The sequence below is a fragment of the Alligator mississippiensis genome, chromosome 5 (genome assembly GCF_030867095.1).
Source record: "Alligator mississippiensis isolate rAllMis1 chromosome 5, rAllMis1, whole genome shotgun sequence".
NCBI classification, from domain to species: domain Eukaryota; kingdom Metazoa; phylum Chordata; order Crocodylia; family Alligatoridae; genus Alligator; species Alligator mississippiensis.
In genome coordinates, this window is record NC_081828.1 from 174,535,850 (window position 1) to 174,555,467 (window position 19,618).

The 19,618-nt window shown below is 43.0% G+C and overlaps 1 protein-coding gene across 3 annotated transcripts in view; it reads left to right on the top strand.

Moving 5' to 3' along the window:
- CALCR (calcitonin receptor) overlaps positions 1–19,618 on the top strand; it is a 321,285-nt gene that overhangs the window by 189,862 nt on the left and 111,805 nt on the right. For all 3 annotated transcript variants that reach the window (XM_019498115.2, XM_019498116.2, XM_006267472.4), the window contains one exon: positions 16,203–16,315. In XM_019498115.2, the coding sequence (XP_019353660.1) occupies positions 16,203–16,315 (113 nt within the window). The remainder of the gene's footprint in view (positions 1–16,202; positions 16,316–19,618) is intronic.

Consider the following 19,618-nt stretch of genomic DNA (forward strand, 5'->3'; position numbering starts at 1 on the left):
GATTGCAGGGTTTTTTCTTACTTTAAAGTAGTAGCATGTATTCATTTGATTTAGCTCATGGATCTCTGAAATAAATGTTATGAAAGCCTCTTGATTAATTTTAATATCTGCCTACCCCTATTCTAGACTGTGAATTGTGAATTTATGAATGGAACAGCATTTATGAACTGTATTTCTCTTGCCTTCATAAAATACTGTTAGTATAGCTCAGGTTCTCTGCTATTTTCAATTGGAAAAGACAATTTTACAAAGCTATAGAAAGAAGAGGAGCAGAAATAACATTTTATTAAGCCACAGAATCTCAGAGCTAATGTTTTTTTACTGAATTATTTACAAGAATATTTGTGAGATTGTATTTGTAAATTAATATGAAATTCAAATATATTCTGGGGCTTTATAAAGGTTAAGAATGTTAATAAGTAGGGGAAATATTTTATCTGATAAATGAATGTGTGATTATGACTTCAGATAAAGGTTGACTCTCTTTGCAACATCATTTGAAGAAGGACTCAATTATGTTTTCAAGTCTATAACTATTTAACATGGAAAATTACTTTCTACCTCAGTACTATGGAATATTGGATAGTCTTCAATCAAATTATACCAATCATAACCAATAAAATGTTAACTTTCATAGTTTTTATTTATAACATTCAAAACATTAATAGTTATGTACAATGAGGCTTTAGCAATATGTTTTCTACTATGTATGGTCTGATTATGAATAAATTGACTAATAGGAACAAATTAATACTTTAAATGCTTCATACTGTTGCCAAGAGCCATTATTCAGTGAATCTGTTGCACATTTTGCAATATAGGAATTTCCATACTGAGTCAAACCCAAGGTCAGTTTAGATTTCAATCTTTGCAAGCAGCTTTTACCAGATGAGCTGGAAGAGGGGGATAATCTAGTTGTTAGATAGGTGTTACAATTGCCCTCGCATACATTTGATCTCATTCCAGTCTCTCATATTTATAGTTTAAATTAAGCCCGGAGGCCTATTTAATATCCCTTTCAAAATTATTGTTGTCATAAATTAAAACCACTCTCAATATCCATATAACTATTCAGTCCCTTTTGGAGTGCTATTGGCCTCAATGACTTCCTGTGAAGACAAGTTTCACAGTTTAATTAGATATTGTAATTAATTGTAATCATTGCAGTTGTAATACTTGTAAACATTGTAATCATCACAATGCATGATTTGGAAGATGTAGTCGAGTGCACACTTAGCAAATTTGCTAATAACATCAAGTTGGGTAGAGATACAGACACTCTGGAGGGCAGGGTTGGGATCTAGACTGACCCGGATAAAATGGAGATAAGTTCAGGATTTCATCTATTTGATTTTTGGACCATAACAGGCTATTGAATTAATGTGGTTAATGTTCAGTAGTTTCTTAGCCAACAGCACAAAAAAGAGTGATATGGTTAGCATTAGGGGTGTGCGAAATCTCGCTGAGTGTTTCATTTCAAGGCTGTTTCGATGCGTTTTGAGCTCAAAACAGTGAAATTGAAAAAGCTTTGAAATGAGATGGGTTTCAAAGTAGCCTAGTGGCAGGTGGGGTGGCAGGGGAGAGGCAGGGCTGCGCTCAAAGCAACTTCTTCAGCCCCATGGAGCTCAGCCCAGCGGCAGGAGGCGGAGTGGAGCCCTGGCTCTCCCCTATCTCCTGCCACCATGCTGAGCTCCGTGGGGCTCCTGCTGCCATGCTGAGCTCCAGGGAGAGCCAGGGCTGCACTTCAACCAGCTCTGCAAGCCCCACAGAGCTCAACCTGCCCTCCCAGCACTGCCAGACTCCTCCTGGGGATGCAGACCCCCAGATCTGTGTCCGGGATGACAGGAGGCTGCTGCTGCTGCCTGGGGCCACTAGTAGCAGCAGTCTTCCTGGTGCTGGGCGTGGGCTGTGCCAAACGCCAGTCCCAGCCAGCAACGGCAGCCTCCTGCCATCCGGCATGCAAGTCCAGGGACCCGCACCCCTGGGATGAGTCTTGCACAGCCCCACAGCCCTCTCAGGGGTGTGGGCCCCCGGACCTGCATGCCAGATTACAGGAGGTTACCATTGCTGCCTGGGGCCAGAAGCAGCAGCAATTTTCCCAGCACGGGGCGCGGGCTGTTCCCACCGCCAGTCCCAGGCGGCAGCAGCAACTTCCTGTCATCTGGCACGCAGATCCAGGGGCCTGCACCCCTGGGAGGAGTCTGGCATAGCCCCACAGTCATGAGTTTTGCTTTGAAAAGTTTGAGGTGCAGTTCCCCAGGAACCTCCGCACCTATCTCCTTGAAACTTGGCAGGCTTCATGCCCTCAGCAGGGACTACCATCCCTGCAATTTGCATCTGAATCAGGAATGAAATGACAGTTTTATGCATTTTCATGATTCCCCATTATAGCCTATGGGCAAAACTGTGAAACAAATCAAAACAGCACAGCGCAGAACAGTGCTTCGAAATGAAATGAAATGCTGTCCCTTCAGAACAACAAAATGGACATCAAAATGAAATGGTGCTGGTTCACACAGCCCTAGTTAGCATCACATCTGATCACCTTTGACTCTACAGTCCAAATGAACAATACCCATTTACAACTCGGGAACTCATGCAGCTGGAGCCATAGTGAGACAAGATAGCCACTGTGGCATTGCATCCCAGTCCAGGGGTTAGGCATCTAAACATTAGGCATTGCACCCCTAACTTCTAGGTGCACAAGTCCTTTTGTGGACCTAGCCCTACATGGCCAACAGCTTCAATTTCCATTCATTTCCCTATTCTCCATAGCAGAGGTATCATATTTCCTAAAAGAAATGCTGCCATTTGGTGCAATAATCATTTTCAGTGATTCTTTCTAGTGCCATAACTTAGATTTTTTTTTTTGTTGTTTTTCTACCTATTTGACACACCATTTATTTTATGTCTGCTGCTTTCACCACTTTTATGGTTTTCATGGTAAGTTAGTAGAAAACAGCCCTATTTATATATAATTTTATATGCTCTTGCAATTATATCAAGAACAGATCTTACATAATTTAGAAAACACAAAAGTCTCCTGACATCATCAACATTCTCATTACACATTATCTTCGGATATTATAGACCAACACTTTCCCCAGTTCTCACACCACCTTTTACCAGACTTGAAATGAAGCTTTTCCCCATCTAGTTTCTATTTCCAATGACATGTTCTGAACAAATGGCTCCATTACAAAATGCTACTATATGCATTACAAAACTACTATATGTGCTTTACTGCGGAGTAGACTAATTAGCTCCACAGTAAAGTGTCACTGTCTACACGTGCACCAGTATTAGGGCGCAGTAAATTAATTAACTCTGATGTAAAATTACACTGTCAGGGATAGTACTACTGTCTTACAGCAGAGTCATTAATGCAGTGCAGTGTATGTGTAGACAGTGATGGGCTGGCTGGGGCACAAGGGTGCTAAAGTGCAGGGGCTACCTGCTGCCTAGCCCTGCATTTTCTCCCTTGCCTCTCAGCCAGCCCCAACTCTGCCCAGTGCTGCCATCTGGAGACTCGGGCTGGCTCCCTGTACCTCCTGCCAGCCTGGGGCTGCTCTACCCTGGCTCAAATTAATTATTGTGGTCCTGGACACATGTGCAGATGCTGTGCCCAGGAGCAGTTTCTCTGACACAAACTGTCCAGGAGTTTATTGTATCACACTAATTGCAGGTGCAGATGCGCCCACTGAGGAGAAATACTCAACAAATTGAAGCTAGATCATTGAGATTTTTATGGAGAAAAAAGTATCCTAAAAGATCTCTCTTGCGCTGCATGTTTCAAGATTTGTTGTTTAATAAAGTTAATCAATTTGGTATGGAATGGATGCATGGCTGTGTCCTCACTTACATTTTCATTTTCCATTATATTTCCTTGCATACAATATAATGTTAAAAAAACAAAACTGCCACAGCACAAGGAGATAAAAGCCTTAAGAAGGACAGGCTTGTTCTAACCAAAGCTGCCACTTGTTTATGCTATTTTGGTGGGTTTTGTCTTTGATTTCATTTAATAAATCAGGATGTTTTAACTATCAAGATTGGGTCCTGAAATAAAATTTTAGAAAGTTCAATTCTGAACCACAGATAGGTTAGTGGTTCTCAATTTCTTTTAGACTCAAGATGCCCTTCATTAGACTCAAGGCACCCCTTGGAAAAAGGAAAGATCTTACCTTTCACTTATTTTTGTCTAAGGAAATAATATATACTTTCTTCTGCTGCAAAGAACTCGGACCACAACAGATCAGAATATTTTAACACTGTGCATTCCTAGTTAAAATCTCTGCATTTGTCTTATAGCATCTGATGAAGTAGACTGTTGCCTATGAAAGTTTATTCCTCTCCAAACCAGTTAGTCTCTAAGAGCGCATACAAGCCTGACATTTCAACTAGTGGAATTGTAGTTTCCACCAGACTGGATGAGGTTGAAGTGCCAATAGACTGCACCCTGGTGGTGCAGTCAGCATCTTTTATTCATGCTCCTCAGAATGATGATCACAGGTTATTTTCAGTGATCTGGCAAAAGTACTCTGGGTCTCACCCTTTTCTTCTCTCATTCTTCCAAGGGTAATCCCTCAGCCATCACCCAGTGAAGGGGCTTTCCCTTCCCTCCACCCTTCTGTGCGTATTCACATTAATGTCCACAGACTGCCTTACCCAGAACAGGTTAGGATCCTAAGTCCCTGGATCTGGGCTTCTTATAGTGGTTCCTTGCTGTCAGCAGGCCAACAGTCTCTAACTACCATGTCTTGCTGCTCCATCCTGCTGCACCATATGTCTTTGGCCTTCCCAGCCTTCTGTTTGGCATTGCTTAAATGATCACTTAGCCTGGTCCTGTGCCTCTACACAGGCATGCACCTCTCCTAGCAGAGATGATGCTTCTTCTCCCTTCTCCAGGGAGAATCAGAGTCTCTGTCTCCTCATCTTTATATGGTCTGGGACCCAATGCAGCCCAATCACTGTCAGCTCCTTCCCTCATGTACACTAAGGGCCATAGAGTTCTCTGCTTCAGCACAGACATTACTTCCAGGTTCACTCCTGGTCATCTAATATGGCTGCCTGGAGGAGTCAGGAGTCTTTCCACATTGGGAGTGGTTTCCCATCACTCCTGGGACCCTTTCCTCTCACCTCTAGACAGATCCATCTGCCTGCTACTCCTGGGTGAGTCTTCTAGCCAAGCTGAATCGCAGCTTGACTCCTGGGACTGAAGGGTCTTGTGTGCAAGACCTGGCTCCTGCCATGTTCAAATCTGTAATGGGGACCAAGACTCAGCTCCCTGTTACACTGGGTTTATCTTGTGAATCATGTGTAGGGATTTGCACATCTAACAATGCTAATATTGCACTGAACCCTTTAAAAGGATCTCACAGTACCACAGGTTGCCACAGCACCCTGATTGAGAATCACTCGTACAGCGTATAGATGGACTTAACATTTGTACTGGTATCATAGGACATCAATGCAATGTAACTGTTAGGTCTGCATAATTCTGTAGTGATGAAGTTGTAGATCTGAAATTTTAGCTCTGCTTCATTTGAAATCAAAGTTCAGGTGATTTATCTTACTTGTTACATCTGCATGATCTTGTAGCAATACAACTACCTCTCCAGGCTGGAAAGGGGTCCTTGTCCAGTAGGTGTTGTCCAGAGGGGGGTTGCCGGCAGGGCCTCTGGGTGGATAGGTGGTGTGGCATGGTGCTGGTCCAGATGGAGAGGGCGTCCCACTGGGTCTGTCTTCACTGCCTCTTTTTATATGGGCAGACCCTGTGTGACCCTAGTGACAGGAGGCATGCCCAGGCAAGGGTCAGCCCCTGGTGTACAGAGCATGTGCGCTCCATGCAGGGACGTGCAGTTTCTGGTGTCTGTAATGATGGGGTACAATAGTAGAGTTGCTGTTTCTGCAGGGTCTTTTGTCTTTCAAATGCTGGGTTCTTATCTCTGTTCCTGGGTGAGGTCCGTGGTTCCTGGGTGAATCAATGCGAGGTGATGGCCTGGTCACTACAGGCCATTCAGTAGAGGCCTGCTACCATTGTATTTCATAGATTCATAGATGTTAGGGTCGGAAGGGACCTTAATAGATCATCGAGTCCGACCCCCTGCATAAGCAGGAAAGAGTGATGGGTCTATATGACCCCAGCTAGATACTCATCTAACCTCCTCTTGAAGACCCCAAGGGTAGGGGAGAGCACCACCTCCCTTGGGAGCCCGTTCCAGCCCTTGGCCACTTGAACTGTGAAGAAGTTCTTCTTAATGTCCAACCTAAATCTGCTCTCTGCTAGCTTGTGGCCATTGTTTCTTGTAACCCCTGGGGGCGCCTTGGTGAATAAATACTCACCAATTCCCTTCTGTGCCCCTGTGATGAACTTATAGGCAGCCACAAGGTCGCCTCTCAACCTTCTCTTGCGAAGGCTGAAAAGGTCCAGTTTCTCTAGTCTCTCCTCGTAGAGCTTGATCTACAGGCCCTCGACCATACGAGTTGCTCTTCTCTGGACCCTCTCCAGGTTATCCGCGTCCTTCTTGAAGTGTGGCGCCCAGAATTGCACGCAGTACTCCAACTGCGGTCTGACCAGCACCCTATAGAGGGGAAGTATCACCTCCTTGGACCTATTCATCATGCATCTGCTGATGCACGATAAAGTGCCATTGGCTTTTCTGATGGCTTCATCACACTGCCGGCTCATGTTCATCTTGGAGTCCACTAGGACTCCAAGATCCCTTTCCACCTCTGTGCCACCCAGCAGGTCATTCCCTAGGCTGTAGGTGTGCTGGACATTTTTCCTCCCTAGGTGCAGCACTTTGCATTTCTCCTTGTTGAACTGCATCCTGTTGTTTTCTGCCCACTTCTCCAACCTATCCAGGTCTGCCTGCAGCTGTTCCCTGCCCTCCGGTGTGTCCACATCTCCCCATAGCTTTGTGTCATCTGCAAACTTGGACAGAGTACATTTGACTCCCTCGTCCAAGTCACTGATGAAGACATTAAAGAGTATCGGTCCAAGGACCGAGCCCTGCAGGACCCCACTGCCCACACCCTTCCAGGTCGAGACCGACCCATCCACCACGACTCTCTGGTTGCGACCCTCTAGCCAATTCGCCACCCACCGGACTGTGTAGTCATCCACATCACAGCCTCTTAACTTGTTCACCAGTATGGGGTGGCATACCGTATCGAAGGCCTTCCTGAAGTCCAGGTATACGACATCCACCCCTCCTCCTGTGTCCAGGCGTTTCGTAACCTGGTCATAGAAAGAGACTAGGTTGGTCAGGCACGATCTGCCCGCCACAAACCCATGCTGGTTTCCCCTCAGCATAATTTGCCCTGCTGGGCTCTCACAAATGTGAGCCTTGATAATTTTTTCAAAGACTTTACCAAGGATGGAGGTGAGACTGACTGGCCTATAGTTGCCCGGATCCTCCTTCCTCCCCTTTTGAAAATGGGGACCACGTTAGCCCTTTTCCAGTCCTCCGGGACTTGGCCCGTGCACCACGAGCGTTCGAATATTCCCGCCAGTGGCTCTGCAATGATGTCGGCCAGTGCCTTCAGCACCCTCGGATGGAGCTCATCCAGGCCTGCCAACTTAAAGGCATCCAGTTCTTCCAAGTGACTGCACCACCTCAGGATCTACGTATGGAAGTCTGGCGCCTTGCTGCTGCCTCTCTACAACCCCAGTGAGAGACTTGTCGTGCCCCTCACTTAGGAACAGTGAGGCAAAGAACTCATTGAGGAGTTCAGCCTTGTTCCCCCTGTCTGTCACCAATTGTTTCTGCCCATTTAGCAGGGGTCCTATTCCTCCCTGGACCTTCCTTTTACTCCCAATATATCTAAAAAACAATTTCTTGTTGTCTTTTACTTGGGTTGCCATCCTCAGCTCCATGGTAGCTTTGGCCCATCTAACTGCCTCCCTACAAGCACGAGCAGAGGAGGTATATTCATCTTTAGTGATCTCACCTTGTTTCCACTTTTTATGTGCTCCCCTTTTGGCCCTTAGGCTGCCCTGGATTTCTCTGGTCAGCCATGGAAGCCTCCTGGTCCCTTTCCCTCTTTTGCCTCGCTTGGGGATCGTCTTGCTTTGTGCCCGAAGGATCGTTTCTTTAAGGCACAGCCACCCTTCTTGGGCTCCCATCCTTTCAAAACTCCTTTTCTGTAATGCGTCCTTGACTAATCGCCTGAGTGCATTGAGATCAGCTTTCCTAAAGTCTAGCACTTCACCCTACTAGTTACCTTACCCACTTGACGTCTTATGTTGAATTCTATTATTAGGTGATCACTGTCCCCCAGGTGGCCACTGATCTGTAGGTCTCCTACCATGTCATCCCCTGTTGCCAATACCAGATCCAGTATGGCATTCCCCCTAGTGGGACCATGCACCTCCTGTGTCAGGTGGAGGTCCTGTACACAGGTTAGAAACCTGCGTGAGTGATGGGACCTTGTTGTCTGCATCTCCCAGCAGATGTCCGGGTAGTTTAGGTCCCCCATGACTACCGCCTCTTTAGCTTTTATGGTCTCCTAGAGCTGACTCAGGAGCCCCGCATCTATTTCTTCCCCTTGGTGTGGGGGTCTGTAGCAGACCCCTACCACCAAATCCCTTTCTCCTTGCCCCCCATGTAGCCTAACCCACAATCCTTCTACTTCCTCAACCTTGGATTCTGTCTTGATGAGGGTTCTTTTATATTGCTCACTGACATAAAGTGCAACCCCCCCCCCCTTTCTTCCCCGACCTGTCTTTTCTGTACAATCTATAGCCCTCAATATGTACCTCCCAGTCGTGGGATGAATCCCACCAGGTTTCTGTTAGCCCCACTAAGTCATAGATGTTTAGTGCAAGCAGGAGCGCTAGTTCATCCTGCTTGTTCCTCATGCTCCTAGCATTAGTATATAGGCACTTGAGCCCTGCGACTATTGCCTTTGCTGCCCCCCCCGCTCCGAGTCCCAAGGGGCCCATTGTTTCTTACCTTCTTGTTTCTTACCTGTTCTGTAGTGCTGGTCTCCCCATGGCTTTCAGGTTTCCAATGCTCTCTTTCTTCAGGCTGGTCAATCAGGCATTTCAATCATTCCCAATCGCGCTCATTCATCCGGGGAACCAATTTACATGGGAGGGGTATATGAATCATACAGTTGCAACACAGGGGATGCCCGGGCAGAGGACACAAGATGGAGCCTTGACATAGAAAATGGAAACTTGACATGACATGACTTACGCTAACTTACATATATAGGCCAAAAAAAGTAATCACACAATATAAAAGCAGTACAAACATAATGATGATCACTTATAAAACAGTGGGTATCAATATCAAAATAGCAGGGAACTTATTTGCAAAGAGGGGAGAGAAAAATAAAACTTACGACCTAAAATAAAATGTTAAAGCTTGTCCTACATCTTAGCTTACTTATACTTATCTATAGGGAATAGAGAGGGAGAGAAAAAGTCAGAAATGTTGGGGAAGGGGAGGGAATGCATTTTAAAATAGAGAAACTGGGGGTTTTGCTACAATATGACCATAGCCTAAATGTAGAAGTGTGTACTTAATTTACACACATTTGGAGGTGATATTATTTAGGTCATTGTTATATTAGGAAAAAAAATCCGTATCTTTGGCTTAATTCTTTGTTCACGTGCCTTCTCCTCCACCATGCCTTATACATTTCTATTTCTTTACTCATCCATCTTGACAGTTACATTTCTTATATTAGTTCGTACTAAAGTGTATAATAGGATTCTAATGTATATGTATTCTGGTTCTGCTGCCTTATGCACTTTTCTGATATCACTTTTTTTATTATTATGACACTGGAGTTGAAGTTTGTTTTTTATGAGCTACAATGTATTATGGGCATATCTGTTAACAAGCCTGTTAGCTGAAATATTTGTGGTGAAAATATTTTACTGGCACATGTAAATAAATCAGATACTCCAAAGGAATACGAGTTATTCCTCTACCTACCTGTGAGAGTACAGTCAGAGAGTACATTACAAGTATATCCAAAGAATGAAAACTGTATAATGACTGATACTTCCTGAGTATGCAGCATAGAAACGATTTTGTAACGATAAATATGCAATAGCTGGATAATAAAATCAAGAGAAAAACACCTGTTCGAGACATCCACTGTTGAGAGAACTGATCCAGCAGTAAAAGCACTGAACAATGAATAAATAAAGCCATTAAGTTTGTTTCGGCATGATTCACAAAGCAATATTTTTTACATACAAATCACTGTAGTATTATTCAGAGAAATGTTTGCAAACCTTAACAGCTTCATTGATTTTAGCAGAGAGCAGCTTTTCATACAGAACTATGCATCAGAAATTGATGCTTCATTATTCCTTGTTAACCTTTTCCAATAGATTCATAGATGTTAGGGTCGGAAGGGACCTCAATAGATCATCGAGTCTGACCCCCTGCATAAGCAGGAAAGAGTGCTGGGTCTAGATGACCCCAGCTAGATGCTTATCTAACCTCCTCTTGAAGACCCCCAGGGTAGGGGAGAGCACCACCTCCCTTGGGAGCCCGTTCCAGACCTTGGCCACTCAAACTGTGAAGAAGTTCTTCCTAATGTCCAATCTAAATCTGCTCTCTGCTAGCTTGTGGCCATTATTTCTTGTAACCCCCAGAGGCACCTTGGTGAGTAAAGCCTCACCAATTCCCTTCTGTGCCCCCGTGATGAACTTATAGGCAGCCACAAGGTCGCCTCTCAACCTTCTCTTGCGGAGGCTGAAGAGGTCCAGGTGCCCTAGTCTCTCCTCATAGGGCTTGGCCTGCAAGCCCTTAACCATACGTGTGGCCCTTCTCTGGACCCTCTCCAGGTTATCCACATCCCTCTTGAAGTGTGGCTCCCAAAATTGCACGCAGTATTCCAACTGCGGTCTAACCAGCACCCGATAGAGGGGAAGTATCACCTCCTTGGTTCTGTTCGTCATGCATCTGCTGATGCACACTAAAGTGCCATTAGCTTTTCTGATGGCTTCGTCACACTGACGACTCATGTTCATCTTGGAGTCCACTAGGACTCCCAGATCCCTTTCTGCTTCTGTGCCTCCAAGCAGGTCATTTCCTAGGCAGTAGGTATGCTGGACATTTTTCCTCCCTAGGTGCAGCACTTTGCATTTCTCCTTGTTGAATTGCATTCTGTTGTTTTCTGCCCATATGTCCAACCTGTCCAGGTCTGTTTGTAGTTGTTCCCTGCCCTCCGGTGTGTCCACTTCTCCCCACAGTTTTGTGTCATCTGCAAACTTGGACAGAGTACACTTCACTCCCTCGTCCAAGTCTCTGATGAAGACATTGAAAAGTATCGGTCCAAGGACCGAGTCCTGTAGGACCCCACTGCCCACACCCTTCCTGGTCTATACCAACCCATCCACTACGACTCTCTGGGTACGACCCTCTAGCCAATTCGCCAGCCACTGGATTGTGTATTCATTTCAAGTCACAGCCTCTTAACTTGTTCACCAGTATGGGGTGGGATACCGTATCAAAGGCCTTCCTGAAGTCTAAGTAAACGACATCAACCCCTACTCCTGTGTCCAGGTGTTTTGTAACCTGGTCATAAAAAGAGACTAGATTAGTCAGGCACAATCTACCTGCTACGAACCTGTGCTGGTTTCCCCTCAGCATAATTTTTCCTGCCGGGCTCTTGCAAATGTGAGCCTTGATAATTTTTTCAAAGACTTTGCCTAGGATGGAGGTGAGACTGACTGGCCTATAGTTGCCTGGGTCCTCCTTCCTCCCCTTCTTGAAAATGGGGACCATGTTGGCCCTTTTCCAGTCCTCCGGGACCTGGCCCGTGTGCCACAAGTGTTCAAATACTCCCGCCAGTGGCTGTGCAATGACGTCAGCCAGTGCCTTCAGTACCCTCAGATAGAGCTCATCCGGGCCTGCCGACTTAAACGCATCCAGTTTCTCCAAGTGGCTCTGCACCATCTCAGGGTCTACGCTTGGTAGTCTGGCGCCTTGCTGCTGCCTCTCTACAATCCCAGTGAGAGCCTTGTCTTGCCTCTCACTTAGGAACACCGAGGCAAAGAACTCATCGAGGAGTTTAGCCTGATCCCCCCTGTCTGTCACCAATTGCTTATGCCCATTTAGTAGAGGTCCTATTCCACCCTGGGCCTTCCTTTTACTCCCCATATATCTAAAGAACAATTTTTTGTTATCCTTAACTTGGGATGCCATCCTCAGCTCCATGGTAGCTTTGGCCTGTCTAACTGCCTCCCTACAAGCGCGAGCAGAGGAGGTATACTCCTCTTTAGTAATCTCTTCCCGTTTCCACTTTTTATATGCCCCTCTTTTAGCCTGTAGACTGCTCTGGATTTCTCTGGTCAGCCAAGGAAGCCTCTTGGCCCCTTTCCTCCTTTTTCCCCGCATCGGGATCATCTCCCTCTGTGCCCAAAGTATCATTTCCTTAAGGCACAGCCACCCTTCCTGGGCTCCCAACTCTTTAAAACTCTTACTCTGCAGTGTGTCCTTGACTAATTGCCTGAGTTCATTGAAGTCAGCTTTCCTAAAGTCTAGCACTTTCACCCTACTAGTTACCTTCCCCACTCGACGTCTTATGGTGAATTCTATTATTTGGTGATCACTGTCCCCCAGGTGACCACCGATCTGTAGGTCTCCTACCATGTCATCCCCTGTTGCCAATACCAGGTCCAGTAAGGCATTCCCCCTAGTGGGACCATGTACCTCCTGCGTCAGATGGAGGTCCTGTACACAGGATAGGAACCTGCGTGAACGGTGGGACTTTGCTGTCCGCGTCTCCCAGCAGATGTCTGGGTAGTTTAGGTCCCCCATGACTACCGTCTCCCTAGTTTTTATGGTCTCTGAGAGCTGCCTCAGGAGCCCCAAATCTAGTTCTTCCCCTTGGTGTGGGGGTCTGTAGCAGACCCCTACCACCAAATCCCTTTCTCCTTGACCTCCATGTAACCTAACCCACGATCCTTCTACTTTCTTCTCCTCCTCCAATTCCATTTTGATAAGGGTTGATGTATATCGCTCATTGACACAGAGCACCACCCCTCCCCCTCTCTTTCCCACTCTATCCTTTCTGTTCAGCTTATAACCCTCAATATGTACCGCCCAGTCGTGGGAAGGATCCCACCAGGTTTCTGTTAGCCCTACTAAGTCGTAGGTGTTTTCTGCAAGCAGGAGTGCTAGTTCATCCTGCTTGCTCCCCATGCTCCTAGCGTTAGTGTATAGGCACTTGAGCCCTGTGACTGGCGCCTTTGTTGCCCCCCGGCTCTGATGCCCAAAGGGCCCCTTATTGCTTACCTGCTTATTGCTTACCTGTGCTGTACTGCTGGCCGCCCCATGGATCGCGTGTTCCCGATGTTCTCCTTCTTCACGCTGGGCTTTCCTTGTGGGTGGCACATGGTTTTGCCACAATAATTTAGTCTTCCAATCAGGAAATAGGACCACCACCATTTGACCAGTCCTACAGTATAGATACTTAATAGTCCAAGTGAACATTTCACAATCATAACATGGTCTCATAGTATCACCAAAGGTCACCACATTAATTTTGACCTGCTAATAGTCAGAAAAATCTTATCTATTCTTCACACGTTACTGTTTTATTTACAAAGCTAACACATTCCAAAAAAAGACCACGTGTCCTGATTTCATAGACTGGCTGCTGCCGGTTCACTCCAGCTACAAAAACCTCCAACAGAATATTCCATGCAAAGCTCGGATTAAGTGGTCACAGCTTCATTTAAATACAGAATAGTAGGTCTAAAACAAAGGTTTAACTGCTAGAGTCAATATAATGTTATTTAGAAAGGGACACAATGTGTGAGGATGAGGTACACTATGCACTATAATAGTGGTCACTGAAGCGAGCAATTCATATAAAACTACATTTTCAGGTGCTCATTCACCCTGACAGGAGAAGACAAGCCTACCTCATCATGTTTGTCACAGGCAGGTAGCCTGTCTCTATTCAGAACCCTCTCAGAGCAGAGAATACAGCAAGAATAATTGTCCCTTTACTGATGACTTACATTTGATGCCAGTCAATCACAATTACTAAGAAGCTTACTGAAGGGGGGGAACAGAGAGACACATTGGCTTAAATGGTATTCCACAACGCACAGCCTGCTACCAAATGAGGAAGAGAAATAAGAAGGCAGTGGAGAGACAAAAGTAAAGACCCTCAAATCAGGACAAGCTACGTTTAGCTGAAAGAGTAGTAGGCAGAAGATTCCTCTCATGAGTCCCAGCTTAAGTTTAAGCAGAGCACATATCAGGCAACAGGTTACAGTCATGGATGTAATTAACATTATAATCCCTAGCTGTTCACAAAGCTATATGCATTGTGCAGTCCTATAGTACAGGAAGCAAAATCTTTGTACATTGTGCTCTATTGTATATAAACCACTGATCTTTATTTATGACTGAAAACTGTCCAGTTTAGGTCATATCTGGCAATGACTACAATGGGAAGGATGCTACAATGCAGTCAGAGATTATCTCTATGTTAAACTGATGGAAGGTTGAGATAAAGTGTACTTTTCATCTCCATGTTGTACACGTATTGATTTTAAGCACTGAGTTCCCAAATATGATGATCTGAAACTCACAATTATTTAAAAAGAGGGTTCTTTTGGAGAACTTTAAATGTGCTATTTCCAAATTGTTGCTGTATAAAGCAGGTTTCTGGGCAAAGAGAAAAATACACACGATATAAATCTTGACCTTGTCGGTATATTCGCTTGTTTTTTTTCCTAAGCTTATGGATGGGGCATAGGTCTCCAAAATTTAAATAAAGCACAGGTCATTAGAATCAAAGAAAATAAACATGGACAACATGAATTTGTAAGGGAAAAGGATGATTAGTTCTGTAGGAGTATCTTGCCTGGAAATTATTATGTCTGTTGGTTCAATATAATTGCCCAGGCAGACTAGGTAAACAATTAAAATAATTTTCTAAAAATTTAACTTTGGAATACCAATATTTTTGTAAAATAAAACACTTAACCATTGCCCAAGAAACACCAGCTACTCATATATCTGGGCCAAAACGTGTGGTCTTCACTCAGGCAAACTATCCATTAAGTTCCAAGCAAGTAAGAATCAAGTAAGGACAGCAGGATTTGGCCATGATGTTGACAAATAATTAAAGGCAGCTGCCTGTCCAGTACATTTTGACAAAAGGAGGCTAGAGAACAAATGCTTATCACTGTGTGAAATGGAACTGAATAGCAGAACCCTTTTCTGTTGTATCTGCCCACTGTATATGTTTACAAAGTGCTTATCCCCAACTTGCCAAACACTGAATTTTTGACCAGTGGTATGACGACTCTCAAACCTTCTGTGAAGGCTTTGATTGCAGTGCTGTTTGGGCTAACTCATGTACGCTGGACAGTGCAGAATTATCTAACCCTCAAACCCAAAATACCACTAACATAGTGACTATGTAGTCATTTCTATTGCTCCTAGGCAGCAGTAGATCTTACCCTACACAGGCATTTTCAATTATACTTTATTTTTAGCTAACGATTCTATGTAGTCTGTTATCTCACTTAACAAACTTGATAAGAATATATTGATTGCTCTAACTCAGGTCCTTCTGTAGAAAACACATTATTTGATCCAGGTCTTGCAAGTCAATTCTATTTATGGGCTGTCCATGATCAGACCTTTCCCCTACATATTGAGCTCTGCTATGTTGTTTGCTCCCCTTGTGCCTGTAAGGGAGAGAGGATCTCATAGGAATTAGGTTTTCAAAAATTAGGCACCAATTTGCACCAACAAACAACATGCAAACATATGCGCAATGTCCTTTGCACACTTAGACCTCATACTTGGACTTGAAAATCAAGTATTTGTGGATATAAAGGGAATTATGAGGGTGCACACATAATGGATCCCTTCATATATATTGACATTATTCAATTTACAGTCATTAGCATTACTGCTTTGCAAACCAGCAATATTAAACTCTTTCTAGATACCTAGTTATTACCACATAATTTATGGCACCTAATTCACTCCATTAGTAAATAACAAAAAAGAGACAAAAATAATGAGGCTATTTTCCAATCAGTTTTTGAGAGGGAAATAGTACTAAAAATATTTAGATGAACTATATTTACATGAGGTCTTTGGATATTGTAAGAGTATTTTCATTTCCACTCATATCATTTGCTTTTATTTATAATGTGTATGCATTAAAATAATTACTGTTGCATTCATTGACAGAAAGGGCATCAAAATATTGTGATGAAACAGGAAATTGGTTCCGACATCCTGAGAGCAATCGGACTTGGTCAAATTATACGCTGTGCAACTCTTTCACTTCTGAGAAACTGAAGGTAAGCTACAAAAAAAATCAGTATAGTCCAAGAATTATATGAAGCTGAACCAGCAGCAAATTATTTGTGAAAGGTTTCTATTGTCTAAAGATGAACAAGGGCACCACAGCTTTGTTGCTATAGGAACAGTATATGAAATTATATAGTGGCTTGTTTCTTTGTGTACAGTCATACAGATATACAACTGTACTAATAGTCATGGATAAAATAGCATTGGGAAAACACAGATAAAATAGATAAGCAACATTAGTGAAAGGGACTAGAAGCCGGAGTTCATCCTACCTACCGGGGCCACTGACTCAGGTTCCGTCTTCTGGCCTTACAATTCTTGAACTAGTTGATATTTCACATTTACTCCCTGAATGAGCAAACTCAGAACTATTAATTAGTTTTCTTCTGGGCTAAAGCTCAGTGCAACTCAAACATGACTTTTTGCAAGCAAATGTTATCACCCCACACTTTTTTCCTTTGAAAAATGATCACTATAGAGATACTGGTAGAGTAAAAGTTATACAAATCTACTGCACACACTTAACACTTCTACTCAAATCAGAATTATTTGCCTGAGTAAAGTTAAATATGCACAAAAATGCTTCCAGGATCAGGACATTAGCCTCAAGGAAAAAATTAAAAATAATGCAGTTTATGAAAGATAAATCGGCAAGGGGCAAGAAATGTGAGTAAAAGCTTTTAAAAAAAATACAGCATTTTTGGCAGTGATCATGCAAATCAATACATTTCTGAAAGCCAAGTGGCAAGAAGACCTGATTACAATAAATGATCTGTAACTCCTTGGAATTCTGGAAGGAAAAGAATCAGAAACTGATGTGTTGTTTTCATGCCTTTTTAAATAGCTACTCACATCTCTGTGGTTATATTCAGCCATTATAATGAGCCATTCTACAGTATGTTAGAGAGGGCTATTGGATTGCCGTAAGATGAACTCTGAAAAATGTCAAATTATAAAGAGCAATAACTGTAAAATGGGCTAATCTGGAGAATAAGGAGGGAATAATAGTAACAACTCAAGATCTCAAAGGTTTAAATAGAAGGGCCATAAAAAAGTCACTTTTCCAGATGTTGACCCATGTAGGGAGGCAAAATGTAGCTCTGTTACCTATTAAGCATGCCTTCCAGAAGAAGAATTTTGACAGTTATTCAGCCAAAGTACAGATGAAATAGAAAGGAAAATTGTGCATAGGTTGGGATCCTTTTGCTGCAAAAAAATAATGGAAAATGCAGAAAGAAGCTAGTGTATTCTACAACAGTGCCAAGGTGTACTCTAAACTTTAATCCACATGTTCATAAACCAAGCATGTATCTTATTTATAGACTATTTTCCTGTACATTCTGATAATCTCATTAATATTTCAGCAAGAGGTCTTAAACGCTGCTTTAACATAGGTTTCCCAAGTTAAAAATTTTGAAAAAAAATTAACATGAAAAGTGTTTCTTTTAGTAGCTTTCTAAGCAAAAGATGAAAAACTCTTTTGAAAGCCATGAAATTAGCATAAACTTGGGAGATAAAGCACAACAAGGGGAAGTTTTTAGGAATGCAAAATAGTTCAATCTTTTTATGAATTTAATGGGAGAAATTTTATTTCTGAGACATTAGTTCATAAATCTACATCAAAGCATCTGTTACAATGTACAGATACACCATATGTTTATTACTTGGCAGTCCAATGTATTCATATTTGCCCTAATTTTTACTTTTAGAACTATATATTAAAGAAACATAAATATGTTAAAATATTGTTTTTCACAAATGCTACTCTTGACTTTCAAGTATTAAGTTAATATGTCATAGTCCTAAAATTAAAATGTATTAATTTGAATGGGTCCTAGTCTTCCAGGATACACAGACACTTAATTGTCAGTACCCCTACCACTTATCTGTCTTAAAGCTCTTTTATACCAGTGCTCGTGTACTGCACAACATATCAAAATATTTAGGCATTGTTTGTCTGTTAATTAAATTTTTTAATTCAAGGCATACTGCCAAGAACGCAAAAACAAAAGCAAAACCCTAGCAATGACACAGAAGTGAAGAATGACAAAGATGTATATGAAAAAAAAAAAAGAATTATAAACAGAAATTTGTCTTGTCTTACCACTTTCTATTTTGTCCTCCAGAGTTCCTAGCTAAACTTCTCTCTGGAGTTTCTGACTAATTAGGTCCACAGGAAAGTGTCACAGTCTACACGTGCACCTGTATTAGGGTGCAGTAAACTAATAACTCCATCGTAGGATAGTACTATCCAGGACAAGTACTATCCTACAGCAGAGTAATTACATGGGCTTAAACACGCGCGTAGACTGTGACTGAAGCTGGGTAGGGCATGAGGGTGCTACAGTGCAGGGGCTGCCTGCCACCTAGCCCTGCACTGTGGTACCTTTGCACTCCAGCCAGCGCCTCCACCACCTGAAGCCTGGGGCTCACTGTACCGTGCCCCATCAGCTCGGGGCTGCTCTGCACTGGCTCAGATTGCTGTGGTCCCAGGCACCTGTGAAGGTGCTGCACCCAGGAAGCAGCTGATTCTAGCACGAACTGCACCAGAGTGTATTCAGGTGCATTAATAGCACATGTAGATGCACCCACTCTGTAGGGGCTTAATTCTGATATACAGGAAGGCTACTCTACATTATTTTAGTAGATGCCAGCAATCTGGTAAATGACATTTACCCACTTTGAGGCCCATGTACACAGTCAGACAGCTGTAATGTGACCATTTTTAGAACAGAGAGAGAAAAAGATGACATAATAGCTGTAAAATTTAAACAGCATAAACAGATATAGAAAGCAGACATCTCTACCAAGGAGAATTAATTTTTCTGTTTTTTGTTTAATTCAAAGTAAAAAACATATTGACACCCCCACAAACTCAGAATGAGGAATGACTAAAGAAAGTTGGGTAATTAGAAGACGGCCATAAATTAACTGAAGATGAGTGAGGCAGAAGCATTGTATGAAACACCTTTTCTGTCTTTATTCTTCCCACATTTCCAGAAACACAGGAGGAAAAGGGAAGGAAGAGGGGTAATGATAAATATGAAAATAATACCTATAATGCTGGTACAGTTCTTAAGTATTTCATGGAGGAGGACATTCCTTTAAAAGGAGTTCATTGAATCATTTAAAAGGAAATAAGAGAAAGGAAAACTGCTTCTATGTAACAAAAGGAGAATTAATGAAGTATATCTGAAAAGAAAGTAAGCCTGGAAGAACAGCTAATAATGCTTTTCCAAAATGTGCTGATTAAATATCAATACTTTCATTACAGAAGGTGAGAGTAGAGCAGG